This window comes from Vombatus ursinus, unplaced genomic scaffold, assembly GCF_900497805.2.
Source record: "Vombatus ursinus unplaced genomic scaffold, bare-nosed wombat genome assembly UNPS02014818.1, whole genome shotgun sequence".
NCBI lineage: Eukaryota > Metazoa > Chordata > Mammalia > Diprotodontia > Vombatidae > Vombatus > Vombatus ursinus.
The window spans coordinates 688,596-710,772 of NW_020954596.1; the positions used below are offsets into that span (position 1 = coordinate 688,596).

Consider the following 22,177-nt stretch of genomic DNA (forward strand, 5'->3'; position numbering starts at 1 on the left):
ATCATTTTGGTCATAATATAGGTTTTCTCCCCCTTCAAATTTAGCTTGCATAAAACCCAAGTCTAAAATCAGTATTGTTTTTAAGTGTGTAGTTACACAATTTTTTTCCTTTGAAAGATATCTCAATTTCAAGACATGACCTACTGAAATTGAATCCTACTGTTCTTTCCTAATGTTGACAAAAGCCTAAAAATGAAAGTTTCATTTTAAATGGCAAGAATCCCTGAAATATCCTTGATTTTCTTATGATTGTTTTGTAGAGGAAGTGGAGGAAGAGAAATGAGAGTGGTAGAAACATCTCTTTGGAATTATATGTATTTAACTGAGAAATATATGGCCCCAGAAATAGTCCTCTTAAGAAGGATATAAGTAAGGATATATAAGAAGGATAGAAGCATATAGGTAAACTAAAGGAATGGCTTTGTAGGTGTTTTCCATTATGGCTAGTCCTAGTCAAGATTGTGAAGTTATTGAGCTTTGGGCTTGAGGTCCAAGGACCTGTATTCCAATCCACCACTTAGATTGTTGTGGATTTGGGGAACTCACTAAACTTCCATGGACCTCAATTTCCTCCAGTGTAAAATACGGATAATGTTTAACCCTTGGCCTGACAACTCCCCAGTGCCGTCATGAGGATGAAATGAAAATAATGCTTATGAAAAAACTTTTTAACCATAAAGTGCTAATCAGATGTCATCACAATTCAACTAATGAATTATAATCTTGTTTTAACATCATTGGTACTTGATTTCTCCATCCTCTGCTCAGTTGTCTGCTGTCTTTATTCTCCTTCTATGACACCAAGCTGTCAATACAGAACATGATAGTTATTCACACTGAGGTGTAAATAACTGTACAACCTTGGCATGTTATTCCTTCCAGGGGTGTTGTAATAGAGAATAAAAGCTTAAAATGAATAAACGATATTATAATATTAGATTTCTAGGCATCATTGAGTGTGCCCCATTTTGGTTTGGGATGGAAGTCTTCTTGGCATGCCTGAAATCACATGCTTCACATGACCAATTATTAGGAATTTATGGTCTGAGATCCTAATTTTAATTGTAGTTTCAATTGAAGAGTGCCACAAATAGATTTTTTATGAGAACAACTATGTGAGTGAGTTGTGAGTTTCTAATTCCCTTAAACAGCTTTCTAGGAATGACTCCTGTGGGACACATAAGAAGACCAAGCATATTCTTGGTCGATAGATTCCATGCCACAGATTTCTTGTTGATCCAGTGTCTTGTTTGGCTCTTGGATTGATTACACCTCCAACAAATTGAAGACCTGCTCATGTAAGAATTCTCAAGGACTGAAAATCCGCTATTGACCCTCACTGTCCATTTATCCTTGTATGGACTGAAACCTGCTCTTTGGTTTCCTGAGTCAGATGTCTGGCAGCTGTGGCTTTAGGAAGAAACAGGTGCTTCAGCAGGTCTCTCAAACCACTGCTAGTTTTTAAAATGACTAATCTTATCAGGTCAAAGAAAATTATCTTTTTCTTAAAATTATCTATAGTAATTGAAGCACAATTGACTTGTGTATGGCAGCTCGCAGCCAATGAGCCCACTCCCTCCCCCTCCAGTTCTTGCTCAAAGAATACAAACTTATGTCAAAATAGCCCTGAACTAGATATAATTGCAATGGTCATCTATTATTTTTAAACATCCTGGAATGCATTCTATAATTTGAACAGAAATTGGGCCATAAATTTTTAAACAAGGCACCTTAAAAATTGTTGGTTTTAATCCTCCAGTTTGCAGTTTAGAAAACTGAAATCCATTGAGGTGAAGTGACTATCCCAAGGTCATACAGCTAATAAGCATCTGAGATGGTATTTGAACCCAGGTCTTCCTGACTCCAAGTCTAATGCTTTAGCTGTTACATGCCACGAGCTTACTTGTTGTTTGGAATAAGCATAACAGTGCTTACTTTGGTCCCACTATCTGAAGGTCAAGAATGTTACATTTCATCCCTCCACTAGTACCTTCAGGGTCATTGTCTCATAAGCAATAGTTTTGGCTATGTGTTGAGAGAATTGGCTATTTATTGCTTATTTATCTTCCTGGCTTAAAATCAGCTACTCAATCAATATCCCTCTCATTATAATCAAGGGACAATTCCCAAAGGGGGCACTTTTGCCTCCTTGCTCACCAATATGGCTGAGTATTTCCTGTCCTTCCCAATTCCAGGGGGAACTTCCACACAGCTCATCACTTTTATGTCCTGTTCATTGTGGAAAACTCATTTCTTCATACTTACAAGCAGTGACTGAAAGCCAGACTATCATTGCAAGTGTCAATAGTATCTCATATGAATAGACCTAGAGTTAACTTCCATTCTTTCCCATGCTAATAGGGTAGGTTGGGGGAGGTGACACTATGGATAATCCAGATAATTGCTATTTGACTTTGGAGTGAATGTTTGTAATGACATTTGAATGTGGCTGTGGCCGATGTTCCGGGATTTATTACATTTCAAGTCAAATGAAGCACTTACTACCTGTATGACCTTGGATGATGATGATAATAAGTTAGCATTTATATGTTATTTAAGGTTTGCAAAGCACTTTACATTCATTTTATAAGTTGACCCTCTTAACCCTAGGAAGTAGTTCCCATTATCATCCCTATGAGGAAACTGAGGCAGAGAAAAGTTAAATGACTTGCCCAGAGTTACACAATTTACAAGTATCTGAGGCAGGATTTGAACTCAGGTCTTCCTGACTTGATTTGAGGCACCTAGGTGGTACAGTTGATAGAGCACTGTGCTTGAAGTCAGGAAGACCTCGGTTCAAATCCAGCTTCAGACACTTATTGGCTGGGTGACCGTGGGGAAGTCATTTAACTTCTATTTACTCAGTTTCTGTGTCTGTGAAATGGGGATAATAATACCTATCTTACAGGGTTGTTATGAGGATCAAATGAGATAATAATAGTAAAGCACTTAGCACAGTACCTGGCACATAGTAAGTGCTATTTAAATGTTAGTTATAATAAAAACTAATAATATTGAGGCTACCACTCTATCCTCTATGCCACCTATTTGCTCCATCATTTTCCTCGACCATAAAATTAGGTTGTTAGAAGAGATGACCTCTGAGGTCCTTTTCCCCTCTTGATCTGTGATCCTCTGACCCATGCTAGGACCTAATTTGAAAGGAAACGGAAAACCAGTCACCTTCTCTTTGCATTGTGCTGCATTGTGGCTGCTTTCAGACAGACTTGGTGATTCAGTGGTCTCAGAGTCCAGCACCACTGGGAACTGAGGTGATATTTCTCTGCAAGTTTACCATCTACCTGACTTTCAACTACAGGCCAGGGACAAATTATTTTGGTTTGAAAGGCTTTTTTTCTGGTACTTGAGCTTCAATATAGGAGGGAACTTCTGGCCTCCTTCATTTCATTCCAATTAAATTTACTTCAACAATTCTTTATTAAGCACCAATTAATGTGTCAGGTATTGTGCTAGGTGCTAGGGATATAAAGACAAAAACAAGAGTTCCTGCCCTCTAGGAGCTTACAGTCTATTGGATAAGCATATAAAAATAAATTCATAAGAATTTTTGAACTGGATCACTAACCACTGGAGGGGGTGCCATGTAGGAGGTGGCATTCAACGTGAACTTGGGAATTAAGAATGCCCAGAGACAAAAGTGAGGAGGGAGTATATTTCAGATACAGGGTAGGAAATGGCCTGTCCTATAAAGGGGAGCATCAAGTAGGTTAGTCTCTGATATTCAGGATTTACTGGGGAGGTAAATTGAGGAGGAATACTTGGGTGGTGCAGTAGATAGAGTGCGCCTCCTGGTGTGAGGAAGACTCATCTTCCTGAGTTCAAATCTGGCCTCAGACACTTACTAACTCTGACCCTGGGCAAGTTTCTTAACCCTGTTTGCCTCAGTTTGGTCATCTGTAAAATGAACTGGAGAAGGAAATGGCAAACCACTCCAGTATCTTTGCCAAGAAAACCCCAAGTAGGGTCACAGAGAGTTGGATGCAACTGAACAACAACAAAATTGAGGAGAGGGTGATGAGGAACCTCCAAATATTTCTTTCTTTGTGGGCAAGAAGGAGTATCAGGGAGGCCTTATTTGTTAAGAGAGAGGACCTAAAGCATATATGATCAGTCCAAGGAGCAGTCAGAGGTAATGTTAACAAAGCAATATTATTCTTGGGACCCAGGCCCTTAATAACCTCGGTTTTGGTCTTTCTTTCTTTCTTTTTTTTTTTCAGAGCGACGAGGTTCTCACCGTCATTAAAGCTAAAGCGCAGTGGCCAGCCTGGCAGCCTCTCAATGTGTAAGTCAGGAGCAGACCATGCCTTTGCAACATTCCAGTTTTCAATGTCACAGAACAGATCCTTCTCCACACGGTGCTGCCAAAGAATCAGTAAGCTGCAGCGAAAGCCTCCTGCCTTCTTTACAGTCAGTAACACCTGTCAGGAAGTGATAATGGGGTTGGACTTATACAAGTATGTATGAAGACCCTCCTCCTGGATTTCATAGCAGGAAATCAGGCTCAGCCAATATTTCTCATCTAATTATAGTTTTTAAATGAGACAGAAGGCTTTACTAAGACCACTATGACACTCCATGTATTTATCAATTATTCTTTCTTGCCTTAAACATAAGGATATTTTTTTTTGTTTTTTTTTAATTAGATTTTATTTTTCTGTTATTAAACATTTATTCAACATGAGGCTAAACTTAGTCTTTAGCCCTAATGGGCATATTTAGTTCTTAAGTTTATAATAATTCATATTTATATGTCTTAAAGCACTTATGTCACAACTCTGTGAGGGTGGGTAGTCCCTCTATTATTTTTACTTACAGATGTTAAGTGGCTATTGAGTACTGAAACTCATGTCTCTTGACTCCAAGTTCAGTATTCTGCTTACTAGCTCACTCTGGAGGGCTTTTGACACCTCTTTTCCACCAAAATATATCCTCTTCCTACTTTGTAACTTGTTCAAAAATCCCCTGGCTTTAAGTCGGTCCAAAAAAGAAAAGCTATTTTTATAAACCAGCTAAAATGGGATGATTCTTCAGTTTATAAAAGTATTCCCATTTCAATAACAAGGCAATCTCATGATTTTACAGTACAATTCCATTTACCAAAATTTGGTTTAGGGATCTTTAGTTGTTTCATAGAGGTGATTTCAATTGGCCAAAGGATGAAAATGGTATACCCAATTTCCACTGATAGTCAATATTCACTTTGGAAGAATAATTAAAATGTTATCAGGCTCTTAAAGTTGGCAATTATAAAATCTCTGTCCTTTGTGTTTATAACATGTGACCCTATTATCCTTTATATAATCAGTCCTACAACAATTGAATCTTTTAAAGCATTAATTATTTTAGAAGAGTATATATATATATATATATATGTATACACACACACACAGAGACAACACACATATACACAGACACACACATATACATGTATACACATGCACACACACACACACACACACATATATATATATATATATATATATATATAGTATGGGGGGACTTAATACATTTTGGTGGCCTAGAGTCACTTGATTGATCAATATTAGGCCTTATCATGATAAGAAGTCAGGGCAATTGAACTGGAGGGGCAAGGAGGCAGCTACTACTGCTAATAGTCCTGAGGAATATTATACCCTCTCTCCATGTTAAGAGTATGTAGTCAGTATATTAACCCTGGGATCATAGAACAATAAACTTAGAGCTGAAATTGACCTGAGAAGTCACCTTGTTCTCTGTTGATGTTTACAGATTGGCCCATTACCATTTCTGCTTGAAAACTCTGGCTGGCTTTCTCTGCTTTCTGTGTGCATTTGTGTTCCCTTCTGTTGGGTGTATCCTTGAAGAAATGTTGTGTGCTGGGCCATGCTGCAGTGTGCTTGAGGTTTGGGGCACAGAGAATGCCAAGGTTTTGATGCTACAAGTCTGTGTCACAAGATCGTTGGTAGCGATAGCCTCAATAATGCTTTACAAACCCTTTCTCATTCCTTCAGCTTTGCCTCCAGATTCTGACCCTGGGAATTTAAATACCTCGGTGCTTATTTTAATGAAATGACTTTCTAGAATCCTTGTACCCTGATGGTAAAGGGTACAGTTACTACAGTTGTCAGAGCTAAACTGAAATTCCACTTCACAATAAGTCTTGACCTCACTATACCTTCCACATAGAAGCCCTAACCTATTTGCACTGTGGAGCAGAGATCTAGGGTTAAGAGTTTCCCAGCTCTTAATTATGTCTGCCATCAAATTTGGACCAAGGACACTCCTCAGTCTGAAGCCGTGTTTATCACATGGACAAAATTCATTACGATGATATTCTAATACTTCCAAGATCCCTGATTTCCTCAATGTGGTTATTCCCTCCATTGATAAAGATTGAGATTCCTCTATAACTTAATTGATAGCTTTTAGAAATTGCAGCAGGCTAGACTTAGAGGCATATGCCTATAATCCATGCTATCAGGGAAGGCTGAGGTGGCTGAACTGATGGAGCTTAAGAATTCTGAGCTGCAATAGGGCTCAAGCTGATTGGGTGTCCTCATTCCAGTCACCAATATGGTGAAGCCACCCCCCCCAGAAGTGGAGGAACAATAGGCCCTGGTCATAAATAGTGCAGGTCAAATCTTCTCTGCTGATCATAGAGAGATGAGGCCTATGAGTAACCACTGTACTTCCTGCCTGGACAAGATAGGGATAGTCAACCTATAAAAAAAGAAAAAAGAAAGTTACTGAGACCAAAATATTCCTCATCCCATGGTCCCCCTGGTGATGAGTCTATCTGAAATTAACTAGATTGATCCTTGGACCATAAACATATGGTGCACTGCCAAGTCTCTACTGAAAACTTTTTCGGGATTCTAGTTCTTACCAAAACTCATTTGCAATTAGCACAGCTTTGAGAACCCAGGGTTACCTTTTCCCAATAAGCAAGAGCTTGATGAAACTTGAAAGCTCCTCTGAAAACAAGCCTTCAAAGTGGTGCCATGTCCATCCAGCTCCAGAAATATAATAGCCAAATTTATAAATACCCGAGCCAGCTTCATTTCCATGGACTCATGGAATTCGAGAATTTCTCAAATAGGCTCTAATCTTCATAAGTGGAACTTTGGTTGAAGTACCTGTTAAGATGAGTTAGCTTCCAAATTTTCTTAAATCATAATTTGAATTATTCAGAGTAGGTCATTCTCCCTGTGCCATCTTGCTACCTGGTAAACCTTGGGTCACTCTCTTCATTTCCTGGGACCTCATTGGTCTCATTTGTAAAATGGTAGGGAAGAGGGAATCATCTAATAATCTCTCAATCTGTATTAAGATCAAGTAGTTTTAAGCTTTGTGGCAATATGATTCTAAGTTATGCCTCTTGCCATGACACAAATCAGCTGCTACCCAAGTCCTCCAGTCCCACACATGATCTGTGAAGCCCTTTAACTCAGGAATTTTTAGATTAGTGGTTCTTCTCTTGGGGTCTATGAAATTTTTAAAAAATATTTCAGTACAATTGGTTTTCTTTGTAATCCTGTGTATTTTATTCTATTCTATTCATTAAAAAACCCAGACTTCAAAGGAGACTAGGATATAAAAAAAAGTTAAGAAATCCTTCTTTAGGTCATAATTTAGAGCTACTAGGGATGTTAGAGCGCATATAGTCATAACAATATAGGAATGTAAATATAGGTCTCTAAGATACTGTAGAGATCTAGTCCAACCCCCTCATTTTACAGATGAAAAAGATAAAAGGATTTTAAAAAATTAAAAAAGAAAGAAAAAGGTAAAAAAACATTGTAAAATATGCATAGTCAAGCAAAACAAATTTGTGCATTAGCCACATTAAAAAAATGTCTAAATCTGCCCCCTGAATCCATTACCCAATGATGGCAAGAGTGTAGGTAATCATGTTTCATCATGAAAGTACTGCAATCATGGCTCATCATTGCACTGGGGAAAAATTCTTAAGTCTTTCAAAGTGATTTGTTTTTGCAATGCTGGTGTTATCATATAAATTGTTCTGTTGGTTCTGCTCACTTCACTAGGTATCCATTCTTACAAGTCTTCTCAGTTTTTCTGAAGCTATCCCCTTCATAATTTCTTATGGCATGATATGAATTCTGTTACATTCATATATCATCATTTATTCACCCATTCCCCAAATGAGGGGCATCCTCTTAGTTTCCAGTTCCTTGGCACTATAAAAGAGCTATTTTACTAATTTCTAATCTAATCTATTAATTTTAATCTATTTGGGGTCATGCCATAAGATCGTTTTAGCAATTTGAACTGGTATCCATACAAACTATAGTAATATAGAAAGAGGAAAGTTGCATACTCTTTATCATGAATACATTGATAACTTTTAGGCCCTCATTATCTGCCTTACATCTTTAAAAAATTATAGCTAGTCTTGTTAAAGTTAAAATGACACCCTATTAATTCCTGTTCTAAAATGAAATCTGAATCTTACCTCCTTTTACACGTGGAGGCCTCAGTTATATTCTAATTTGCCCTTACCCACTCATTGAATTTATTTCTGATAAAAGTAATAACTTTCAATGGTGATGAATAATGAAATAAGTGTATAGGAATAACATTTCCCATAAAGCATTAGTATTTAAAGAATAAAAACCAAATGAATAACTGAAAAAACAAAAATGCGGCTATTATGGGTCTCATTTGTCTGAAGTTCTGCTACCTTTGGCCTCTTTTCCTAATTTTTTTTATGTAGTTGTAGTCATTGTATCTGTAGAGCCTGGTACTACTAATCACTGATCTCACTTTGCATCACTTCATGTATCTTTCCATCATTCCCTATATTCTTCATACCATAATATTTCCTTAAATTATTAGACCATAATTTTTTCTACTATTCTTGGTTGGACAGAAAGGAGGTATCTATTTTTTGTTATTAAAAAAATAAAACATCAATGAATTTTTTAACAGATGAATCCAGACTTCATAGAACAAATGCCCTTAACAAATGCAAATGGATTCAGTCAAAGGGCTGCACTTGAGGACCTAGAGGGCCACATGTGGCCTTGAGGCCCAGGTTTCCCACCCCTGGATTAGGCTCTTTTGATCCTTTTAAAATTTTAAGATAATTTCCTGTCAGTGGCATTATTGGGTCAAAAGGTACGATTAGATCTTTTTTTAAAAATTTATTTTGACAATACAGCTATTCTTCACTCTATACATCTTTCACAGAAAATAATAGAATTCTGAACTAAATAATTTGATTAATACCCAACTGAATATATCTTTTATGTAAAGCAAAGTGTATTGTACCATCAAGAGTCCTTCTTTCTTACTGTAGTGAGGAATTATCTCTCTTCTCAAAGCAATGATGAATCATTTTAATTGAATTTTGAATTTTTATCAGTATCCCTCTGTTTACATAGAACTATTGTTTCCCCATCCTCTGGCCTTGAATCCTGAAATGCCCATTTTCTTTTTGATAACAAAACAGCAGACTATCTAAAGCCCAGGAGAGAAGATAAAAGAATAAATTTAAAATTGCACAATAGAATTATAGTGCAAACCATATTTTATGATGCAACTTTAAGATATCAAGCATAGTATTTGGTCCAGGAAGGCAGTCTAGGATTCTGGCAAGGATATCCCTCCCATAATGTGATGGCCAGGCTCCTGAGTACCAAGGTCTCTAACTCTTAGTAATGCACAACTGCTTCAGATTCCTCTTTTTCTGTTAATATAAACAAGTTGATCTATATTGGAAATGCACACATCAAATCAATAAACAAGTTAACATGTGAAAGGAGGGCAAGGCTGGCTTAGTCTGAAAGATCTCAGTTTTCAGAAGCCTGACTAGATGATAAATTGAAGCCTCAAAAAGGTGGTGGCATGAAATAGTGGAAATGTTCTGTTCCTGGACTGGCCAGGGGCTGGTTGAGAGACCTACATGACTTGGGAAGCATTGTGGGTATTCTACTGATCCAGTCAGGTCAGCAAAATCTGCAGTGATAAAATTGTATTTTGTGAGGAGCCAAAGGCAAGGGATGGTTTGTACAGAGCATCAGAATTCATTAGCATTGTAAGAAGCACAGAGTATTGAGCAAATGGGGCCCAAGGCAGGAGGCATGTCTGGAGATTAGATGAAGAGATCAGCAATGTGGTGGTGATGAGAGCCAAGGGGAAGGAATGAAAGAGGGCAATGTATGGAGCACAGAGGGATTGGACATCTAAACAGGTTTGAGCTTGCTCAAAGACTTTGTACCTGGTTTGTTATGCTCACTGTGGTAAATATATTGCTATCCTTCTAAACTTTGGAGAGTTCTATTAACCCTGCCTGCCCTTTATGTTTTTGCACACTTTAACTGCAATGGAAAGAATACTGGACTTGGAGTCAGAAGTGGCCTGGGTATGCATACTTCCCTGACACTTACCAGCTGTCAGATCATAGGCAAGAAGTCTCAGCTTTCTATTATGTGAGTATAAAAATACCTGCAAAAACTAGAAGTAGCTAGATGGCCCAGTGATAGAGTACTAGGCCAGGAATCAGGAAAAACCTAAGTCCAAATCCAGCCTCAGACACTTACTAGTTGTGTGACCCTGGACAAGTCACTCTGTTTGCTCCAGTTTCCTCATCTCTAAAATAGGGATAATAATGACATCTACCTCCCAGGGTTGTTGTGAGGATCAAATTAGATCACAATTGTAAGGCAATTAGCATCCTGCCTGGAACATAGTAAGTACTATCTAAATGTTAGCTATTATTACTCCTGGTGTCACAAAGCTCAAATAAATGCATGTCAAGCATTCTATAAATCTTGAAACACTATGTAAATATTAACTATTTTAATTTTTTCCTGGCTCTCCCAGTCCCTTTCCTTACAACACAACTAACTCTGCAGCATGAAGTCTGCTCCAGAAACACCAACCCAAAAGCTTAAGCTGTTTTTGCTTTGATAGGTTGGATACAGGTGGCCTCAGAAACTAGTTTGCTCAGGAGGATTATTGACAGCAACTGATGCTTCATAGAATTATTGCTTTAACTTCCTAATTTAGGTATCATTGAGTCTTACACCAGGTCTTTTGACTTCAATACATGGATACTTTCCATTATGCCATATCTTATCTATGACTGGCAGCCATTGAAAGCTTTTGATCAAGAAAATATAATGATCATTGTGCTGCATTTTGAGCAATAATCTAGCAGAGTGTGTTGGCTGGAGACAGTATTGAAGTACAGAAGGTCATTAGAATGCTATGATAAAAATCCAGGTGAGAGGTTATATGTGCCTAGTCTAAAGTGGCATCAGTGAATAAAGAGATAGGAAAGAAATTGACAAGACGGAACTGAAATGATTTGGCATTTGATTGGAAAATAACAGAAGGATTAAGTTTGAGGGGAAAAGAGAAGTCAGTGATGACTCTATGATTTTAAACCTGGTGATTTGAGATATCATCACTAATCAAAGAATAATAGAATCTTAAGAAAGGACTTCTGATTCTTCCTATAATGTTAGGCAATCTGAAGATGCTTATAATATCACTAATTCATCTTTTTTTTTTGCAGTTCTTCCAATCCCTTGTCTAGCACAGTGTCTTACACATAGTAGGAATGGAATAAGTGGCTGTTGCAGTGAATTGTTGAACTTATTCTTATACCATATAGTTCAATCTCCTCACCATCCTAATTTCCCTTCTGTGGATATGAAAGCTGATAAATCTCCTGCCTAAAATGTGGAACCCAGAATGAATCACAAGAATCCAACTCATATCTGAAGCAGGAATCCCCTTTACAATATCCCCAAGTACTCATCCAGGCTCTGTTTAAAAACATTCAGATATGGGTAATTCACCAACCTTTGGGAACTCTTGGGGAAAACTTAATTGTTAAAAAGGGCAACTTCCACCCATTGGTTCTAATTTTGCTCTTTGGAGTTCTTGTTCTATGAAACAGCCCTTTGACTATTTCACAAAATTGGATTTTTAAGCGATCTCAGAGGGAAGCAACAATAGGAAGAGTACTGTCTCTGGAGTCAGAGGATCACTCATTGTGCCTACCTGTAGGAGTAAGAAGAGCAGGCATTTTACTTCTTCGACATGGCAGACCTTTAAAAAGATAGCTCTTATGTTTCCTCCACCCACCTACTCCCCACACACAACTTTTCTTTTAAGCAGGATAAACATACCAAGCCATTTCAATTGATCATTCAGGTATCATGGTTTCTAGACCTCTCCCCCATGCTGGCTGCCCTTTCTTGGATGTGGTCTAGTTGGTCAACATCCTTCCTAAAATATTAGGCATCTTGATGACACCTATAATGCTACCGATTAGCATTCTCTTTTTCAGGCTAATTATCCCCTTTTCTTTCAACCCCATGTCTAGCATAGTACCTACACATGGTAGGAAACAAATTGTTGCTTCATTGAATTGATTTTTTTGAATTCATCATTTTACAAAATAGTTCTCAGTTCCCCTTACCATGCTTATCACTCTCCTCTGGATGTGTTAGTTTGTCAGTCTTCTTCCTAAAATGTGGTTCTTTAAACTGAACATTAGAATCCAGATATACTCCAGCAAGAGCAGAGAATGGCAGAGTAATATCTTTGTTCTGAACACTGTTTTTCTATTTATATAGATGAAAATCACATTGATTCTTTTTTATCAGTTGACTCATGTTAAGCTTCCAGTTCATCAAATTCTTCAAATCTTCTTTATATGAACTGTTGTCTTGCCCTATCATCACCCTTTCCCCTCACATCTATGAGGTTGATTTTTTCTAACTCAAGTATAGGAATTTTACGTTTTCCTCTGTTACATTTATCTTCATCCAATTCATTGTTCTAACCTGTTGACATTTTTTTATCCTAATTCTGTCATCTAGTACATAAGTCATTCCAGCTTCAAGCCATTTGAAAGTTTGATAAGCATGCCATCAATAGCCTAATCTAAGTTTTTAACAAAAAAAAATATTGAAAAGAACTGAGGCAGGGACAAAGACTGAAAATTCAGGTCAGTTATCTATTGTTAGCCAGGCACTGGGGTACAGAGACAGAAATGAGATAACACCTGCTGTGATTAAGATGGAAGGAGCTTTCTTTTCTTAAGGGAGGAAAAATATATAAACAGATGAGTAAATACAAAATACAGAGCAAGTAGATATTTTGTGAAGGTGGTGAAGGTGGTGAAGCACAATTATCTGTACTTCACTGGAAATTCCCCTTTAGATTGATATGTCTCCAGGAACCACTACTCCTTGGTTCTGGTTATCCTGAATCTTGATACAGTTTTGTATCCTGAAAATCCCTTAGGCAAGGAGTTGGGGGAGTGTCATATACATATGTGCTTTTTTTTTCTTGATGAAAACATTTTCTCTTATAGAAATACATACTTCTCTTAATAAGTACTAACCATCCAACAACTCTGTAAAATGTTGCAAGGCTTAGAGTTTAAAGAACAGATTCCATCCCTTTTTAATTTCAGATTGAAATTTTCCATCTCACAAGAGCATCTCTGACCCACCATCATTCAGAAACTGTCACCTCTCCAATCCAAACTGTATTTTTTTTCACCCCAATTAAACAAAAGTTTTACCATTTTTAGCTTTGCAGCCAAGTCTTTAATTTTCCGTTTTGCAGTGCTTGGACTACTACAGCTGTAGTAATGAACACTAACAAAGGATGATTCAAATTAACATGCATTTCAATTTCAGCAAGTGAAAGGAATTAGATTTTTGAAAAAAATCCCAAGGCCAGAAATGACACCCATAAATCACTATTGTCAATTAGTCTTTTATGTTATTTCATTAGCAAGCAATAGAATTAGTCAAAAGCAGAGTCCTTCATAGCATATCAGCTATAGTTCACACATAGCATAAAGTAATCTTCCCTTCAAACTAAGTCTAATTTTCCATAGAACCCACCTTTCTAGTCTGTCTTTGGCATGATCCAATTAAGAAATCAAATAGGGGAACCAAAGACTAGCTATAGGAGCAAAGTTTTGTTTTGCAAAAACAGTCCTACCACTCATTAATGTGTTTGCTCAATTGAGGTTAATGGAATTCTCTGCTCCCCAGCTCATTAGGAAGCAAGACTGACCTACTTTTGCAAGGTCCTGGCCACTGCAACTGACATGGTTTTCAATGAGTATTGTTTTTATCCCCAGGACTCATTTAAACAAGTGTAATCGGGAATGAACAAATTAGCTTGCAGATCATTGTTTAGCTCTGGTAGAGCTCAACCAGTTGAGAACTATAATTAGGAAAGGGAAAGATATATTTTGAGCAAAAGAATTAAAAATTCCTCACTCATTTGTTATGCATTTGACTAAGTGGGATGCTGGCTTATTCTGAATTCTAATTACCAAGTGTAGTTGTGAGATGTTTATTTTTATTCACTCCCTTAAAAGTGAATAAGGTGAACTATCATCTTCCTTTAATAACCATCCATTATACTTAATTAACATTTGATTACATAAACTGTTCCTAAGTGTTGTTCCAGCTAATAGTTTTGAGATGAAATCTAGAATACTATCACTTCAGTGAGAAAGCAAATGAGAGGAAGGTTATATACAACTTTTATAATTTCCACATCTTCACCAGAACTGTTTATTATATAAACTTGTTCTTTATGGTATGGATATTTTCAGCTGTAGCTATGGAATGTTTCAGGAGGCAAGGATGATAGCAACTTCAGTGACTCCTCTGCCAGAAAAGGATGTAGTTGAATCATATCTGTGCCAAAGGGCCATGCGATTTCCTTAAGGATGGCTTCTACCAGCTGTTACAGTTAAAATGGTGTGAAAAAGAAAGAGAGAGACAGACCAGCTGGCTGGCTGCTTAGGCTGAGTCTCATGTGGTATCTGCAGATTGATGAGGTCACAAGAGCTAGAGCTCAACTTTGAAAGTTCACACATTCAATTGTATCTGATCACCAGCAAAAACAGGCTTTGGAGGACTAATTCACACTGGTTAAATCCACGTGGGACAAATTGATGTTTCAGGTGCCAATTTTCCAATTTCCAATGGGAGGCACATTGGGGAAGTAACTGGTACTAGTCATTTGCACCATTCACTAGTTTTCTATTGGGTAGGTCCATTCAGGAGATAGCAGTTGCTCAGAAGATTGTGGGACAGGATCAGATCAGAGCAGAAGGAGTTGTATATTGTTGTTTTAACCAAGTCTGTGATTTCCTCAATGTGGGAGGCTCCTTCCTCTGCCATTCCATTCCTGAAATTTTCTGAAATTTATAGTTTCTATTTCTGGCCTCTAGAGTATTTCTTTTTAGCTGATCTATACTGATCATTCAGCATGGAATGTCATTTCTCCTTATTCTTTTTTGGAGACAGTGTGGTACAGTGGAAAGAGGAGAGAATTCAGAGACACAGAGCTTAGGTTCAAATCCCCACTGTGCCACTTAATAGCCATGTAGCCTTGGGCAAGTTCTTAAACTTCTCTGACCTTTAGTGGACTAGATAAATTCTATAGTCCTTCCAGCATTAAACTTATTCTCTGCAACTTACAAGCAAAAGAGTGCTAACTACTACTTCACTACTGGGAGCAGCTAGGTGGCTAGGCGCAATGGATAGAGGGCCAGGAGTCAGGAAGATTCATGGGCCTGGAGTCAGGAAGACTCATCTTCCTGAGTTCAAATCTGGCCTAAGACACTTCCTAGCTGTATGACCCTGGACAAGTCACTTAGCCCTGTTTGCCTCAGTTTCCTTATCTATAAAATGATCTAGAGAAGGAAATGGCAAACCACTCCAATAATTTAGCAAAGAAAACCCCAAGTGGGGTCACAAAGAGTCAGACACAACAGAAAAATGGCTGAAAGTGAAGTACCGCAATTTACAGGTGAAAGAGTACTGAACTTGGAATCAAAGGATCTGAGTTTAGTTCCCAGCTCTGCCACCTGTCTGAATTTGGACAATTCATTTGCCCTCAGTTTCTTCAACTATTAATTATAGAGTTGAATTAGATGACCCTCAAGATCCCTTCTATCTCTCAATCTACGATTTCTGATTCTTTTCTAGGCTCCAAGTGCCCCCACTATTCTGTTTTAACAGTCTTACCACAAATACGTTACAATTAATTATATCAGAGTTTATTTTACAATAGTTATGTTTTAGTCTTCATAGATTATTGAGCTAGGAGAAAAACCTAGAGAGGTAATAACATCCAACCTCCTCACTTCACAGAGAAAGAATCAGAGGCCCAGAGCAGTTAAGAGATTTGCCCAGGGTTATATGCATTAGTGTACAAGCTGAGCCTTTAACCTAGATCTCCAGACTTCTAGTTAAGTACTAGGACTTTTAGCATTGACTATAGTCTCTGAAGTTTGCTAACCTCATTCTAACTCTGCAGCTGTTAAATTCATCCACTGTATGGGGATTTTTTTCCCAGTCCAATCTCATAAGGTAACCATTTCTGCCTTTATTTGGGGCCTGTAGCCCCCTTTGCAGTGACTATCCCATGATCTACAAAAGTAAGCCTTTGACTTAGACCTAAAGGCAATTAGGTATGAGTCTAATGAGCCATGCTCTTCCAATATAAGGTAACTTCCTGGCTTTGAGATACTTTTGGAAAAATATTGGTTTCAATAAGTCTTGTGGTCCCTTCAGCTCTGACTTTCTATGAGTCTATGAGAATCCACTCTTAGGCTCTGAGAATCTTAAACTTCGAGCTTTGAAGTGGTGAATTACTTGGTTGCCTCCTAGTGTCTGAAAGGAGTTCCTGCAGCACCTGGAGCTTATAAATTCATAGCATATCTGACATTGAACAGAATCATTTTCTGGCAAAGTAGAACCCCAGAATCCCAGAATATCAAATCGGAAGGGACCTCAGAGGTCAGTTATCCTAGCCTGTTCAATATTCCCCTTTGTGTCATCTTTGAGGTTTGGCTTGTAGGTGTTTTCAAGTCATTCTGCTGAGTTTGTATATTGAGCATTACCATAATGGTTTTTCTTTTTGTTTTTATGGTTGGGTTCTTTTTTTGTTATTTGCTCACTTTTCTAGCCTAGTTCTTGACTTTGGACTTTATGTTAGAGTTGGGTTCTGTTCGGTGGTGGGTGGGGCAGTGTTGGGTATATCAGGCCAGAGATTCTGCTGCTTTCACAGCTCAGTCTGTTTTCACTGCTTCTAATGTGGTATGCTCCAAGGAGAGGAATGTTAACTTCCCTGCTACTTTGTGTTCTGCTCCTTAAACAGGTAGGGCCCCTATTTGCTCCGGATCACAACCTTTTCTCTCTGCATGGAATTGTGAATGATAACTAAATAATGGGTAACAGAACTGCTAGATAGCCGCCATTCCTGATCCTTGTGCTAGCACAAGGATCCTCTGGGATGTCTTTCTGCCCCACCTTACTGCCTCTGGGCACTGGGCAGCTCCCTGCTGCTACTGCCACTGTGCTGAGCTCCTGCTCAGCTTGTACCCCAACTTTCTGATTATCTTCCTAAGCTCTTCTGAGCTGGAAAAAATGATTCACTGTGGCTTTTTCTTGACTTTTCCTCTCAGAATTCACTCCGGTGAATTTTCTAGGAAATTGTGGAAGAAGTCTTGGGAGAACTCAGACCTAGTTGTCAACATCTCACTCTACCATCTTGACTTCTCCCTCTGTATCATCAAATAGTCATCTAGCCTTTACTTAGAGACCTCCAAGGAGAAGCAACCTACAAAGTCCCAAGACTGCCCATTGCATTTTGAGATAGCTCTAATTGTTAGAAAGTTTTTCCAAATATTGACCCCAAACCTACCTCTAACTTCTACCCCATCCTCTTCATTCTGCCCCCTGAGACCAAGGAGAACAAGTTGAATTTTTCTTCCATATGACAGTCCTTCAAGTCCTAAATGAAAGCTGTTATTTCCTTTCTAGTCTTGTTATGTTCAGACTAAACATTTGTATTTTCTTCAGCTGACCCTCATATAGCATTGTCTCCAGTACCCTTGATATCCTGGTTGCTCTCCTATCACCCTCCATCTTTTCTACGTCCTTACTAAAAAATAGCCCCCAGAACCGAATGCTGGCCCTGAGACATGCTCTGATCAGAGCAAACTGAAGCAGTGCTACAACCCCCTGGACGCTGTGCCTCTCTTAATGCAGCCTGGCATAGAATTCCTTGTTCTGGCTGCCATGCCACCCTGGTGACTCGTTTTGAGTCAACCTGCCCCAAATCCTTTTCTAGAGAACTGCTTTGTAACCAAGTCATCCCTGGCATGTGTTTGTCAACGCTGCTCTCCAGCCCTCTCTCTCTCTCGTGACTTTCCAGGGTCAGTAGTAACAGGAACAAATCCTGAGTTGATCTAAGTACCTTATTGCTCCTTTTTACTCTGGCCAGCAACTACAGAAAAGTCCTGCATAATAAAGCATAGCTAAATAATACAATTTTGTTATTCCATAAGTTACATCCTTTTTTCAATCCCTTCCATCCTTATGATGTTCACAAACATTGCTCCACGCTTATCTACCTCAAATGATGTTCAAGCACCTAGGTATCCCACCTCTACTTTTACTCACCCTTATGATAGCATTGGCACACAGTGGTATAGCTTTGCACATATGCAGGCCAAGTTCTAGGAAGCAAACTCCTATGTCATTCTAGTAAATGTCTTACTGCACCCCAATTACTTAATCATCTAGTGCAGAGGTGTCAAACCAGATGTGGTGGTAACACTCCCAAGCTGGGAGTTACTGGCCTGAACCAGATAAAAATGTAGTTGGGAGATATTTAGCAAAATGAATAAAATATAAAATAAAATGATGTTAATTTGTGGTTTTCTAAGCTAATATTTTGCCCACGGTGCTCCTTATGTTTGATTTACTGGTGCCATTTGAATTTGAGTTTAACACCACTGTTCTAGTGCTTTGGTTTACCTCTTGGATGGCCCAACCTGGTGCCATTTCTCTGGTCTCTTATGAAAATTCTCCTTCCCTGCTTATGTTCAGTAAATGTAGCTGAGTTTTTGTTCCCAGTCTTGCCTGAACTGATAGTTCTTGAGATAAAATACTTGTAAAAAATTGAGACTAGATTTTTCTACAGATAAAACACAGCTAGTAATATTACTTTACTATATAAATAAAAAGAGGTTTATTCTTGGACCTGGGCCAGCTGCTGCCCAAGTCTCTACTCCCACTCTGTCCTGTTGATTTGTTTTGTTTCATAGCTCCTGGATTTTAATGATCTTCTTGCAAATTTTTCTTTAACTCCTTAGCTACCATAACATGACCTCACTTCATATTAAATTCGATAAGAGATTAAACTAATACAATAAATGAGAAATATAGTGTGTGGACCTAGAGGCCCAAGTCAGTTCTTGGCTATGATCTCACTCAACACCAATAACAGCTGACATGTATATAGAGTGTTAAGGTTTGCAAAGCACTTTACATAAGTGATCTTATTTCAGTCTCACAAAAACCCTGTGAAACAAGTATTAAAATTATCATTCCCTTTTTACAGATGAGGAAATTGAGGCAAAGAAAGGTTAACTGACTGGCCCATGTTCATGTGAGTAATAAATGTCAGAAGTAGGATTTGAGCCCAGGTCTTTCTGACTATCAGTTCAAAGCTCTATTATTCCACATTTCCTCTTGGAATGCATTTCCTCACTTCTTATTCCCTCTCACGTTGATACCAAGAGGTTATTTTATATAAGTTTTAGAGGAGTGATAAACATCCATTGAAGCTGGCCCTCCATTTCAACATGTTGAGCCACAATCCAATTGAATATCCAATCTCACTGGTGTGATCCTCGGTCAATCAGGCACAACAACCTATTCTTATCCAACTCTAATTTTCTACTCTGTATGCCCATCTACAACCTCTAGATGGTGCTAGATGCCTCCAGCCCAGTTTCATAAAGACGAGAATGTTTGGTCAGTTCCTGCAAGTTGAGAAGTCCTTGCCAGTAAATCACCCAGTAATTAAGGGGCAAATTGCCCTTTACAAACAGGGATATAAAGAGAAATCTATTATGTCCCAGTATGCACATGTGTGCACTCACACATGCATCAGATAAAAACACCTGTATTGCAGGGTACAGAAATAGATGCAGGGATGCTATTGACATCCATTCCAAAGGGTAACACAGCTGATATCAGTGAAACACTAATATGTAATATGATTTGTCACGAATTTCAGCCCCTCTGTGCCTAGCACAGTGCCGGGTACATAGTGAATACTTAAATTTTTTTTTCTTTCATTTATTCCCATCTACTACAGACAGTTTTGGGTTTGATTATAGAAATAGGACTCTGACCCAATATAGGACCAGCTCCTTCCAAGTATGGTCATAGCAGCAATCAAGGTTAAATGGCACTTGTGTGCCATTTACCAGGGAGCATTTGAGAATATAAAGGGATAACTTTTTATTTTTGAAATCAAGCTATGTGCAAAGCAGACTACAGAAGCATTTCAACTTTCAGTAGTGACTCAGATTGTCACTTTTCAACTCGACAAAATATATTTTTAAAAAAGTCTCTCTTTCCTTTTGATCTCCACTAGAGATCCCCAATTTCAAGTAGGCTTAAACTTCTTAGATCTCACTATTGGAACCTATCCCTGGATGATTTTCTGCATTAAAACAAATGAGAGAGTTAACAAATATTGCCATATCATGTAACATTGGTTTTGCCATGTGATGTCACCAAATTGGGTCAGAGGGTCCTGGAGCCTAACTTTCCTCAAAGGCTATCAGTATAGCCCAAATCACCCATTTGTTATGCCTATTTTACAGCCCCTTGCATAAGTAATCCAAAGGGAGGTTATCCAAAATCCACAGACATGCCAAATGATTCTAGTGAGAATTTTAGCAGAATTTTATTAATTCTCCGAAGGTTGCCTTATCTAACGTGGTGTCCTGGTGTTCACATTTATCCAACACTTTCAGTTTTGCCAGGTTCTTTCTGTACCTTATCTGATTTGATCCTCACAGTGCTCGTACAAGGTAGATACTCTGATCATTTTCATTGTGTAAATAAGGAAATGGAGATCTCAGAGAGGGTAAGGGACCTGTCATGAGGTCATAGAGCTAGTAAGTTTCTGAAATTATCAAAATCTGTTCTTCTTATCTTCAAGTCTAGCTTATGATCCAGCATACCATTCTTTGCATGTCACCACGAAAGCAAATGAGAGACAAGACATTTGGAGACTATGGTGTGGGCTAATAGGTAAGACCTAGTTCTGGGCTCTGGGTTTAGATACAGTTGTACATTTTTCATTTCTTGTACTCTCCCACTGTAGTTCTTAAGAGGTGAGCTAATGTTAGTGTCCCCTCTAAGACTGTTGGGGTAGAGTCAAGATGTGGCTTGCAAAGACAAAGCCTCCCTCTCCTGCATTGCACAGGATCAAATAGGCTACTGCGGAGAGATAGCGTTCGCTATTATAAGCATTTTGAAGGTGCATTTGTCCAGGTAATGCATTTAAAAGACTGAACAATGTTCCCAGGTATCTCCAGTCTGTTGTTCCCATCATCTACACTAGTAGCCAGGGAAATTTGCCTATACAATTCCAAGAACGGTTCTTCAGTCGTTTGACCCAGGCTCTGTGATTAGAATTTTAGTCAATTTTAGAAAAATAATTCCTCAACCAGGCCATCTTCCAGACCAGGCCCCCTTTTTTTGTAATTCAGATTAAGAGAAAATAGAAGGTTATTCAATAAGAGTATTCCCATCAACACTCTAGTTTCTATACAAGTATAATTTCCTCAGTCAAAAATCAATGTGGCTTTGCCAGGCACTATCCAGGTTAGATATTTTCCTGATGCTATCCCCCACATCACTATCCACCAAAAATATCCATAAAATTCCCACTATATACATATATATATATGTATCCTACTTTTCCCTTTTCTGTTGATAACAGAAATGATATCGATAGAGCAGCATCAAAATTACAATAATAAAAATTATCAAAATGACAGCACCTCATGTCCCCTAAGTAAAATCCTATCCTTGAATATTCAAGCAGTGACTTTAGGGTCATGCTATGATTTCCAAGGGTGATATAACTCATTGATCTAAAACAGGAATAAGAGGACCACCCACATTTGTGTGGCAAAGGACATTTATAAGAGATACACACACACGTGTGTGGATGTATGTGTATAAATGCATGTATATATATATGTATACACATATACACCTATACACTCACACTCACTCTCTCTCTCTCTCTCTCTCTCTCTCTCTCTCTCTCTCTCTCTCTC

The 22,177-nt window shown here is 38.3% G+C and overlaps 1 protein-coding gene across 1 annotated transcript in view; it reads left to right on the forward strand.

The window, feature by feature from the left end:
* LOC114023659 (spondin-1-like) overlaps positions 1-22,177 on the forward strand; it is a 369,204-nt gene that overhangs the window by 291,421 nt on the left and 55,606 nt on the right. Inside the window, exon 7 of the mRNA XM_027836417.1 lies at positions 4,239-4,303. Within this exon, the coding sequence (XP_027692218.1) occupies positions 4,239-4,303 (65 nt within the window). The remainder of the gene's footprint in view (positions 1-4,238; positions 4,304-22,177) is intronic.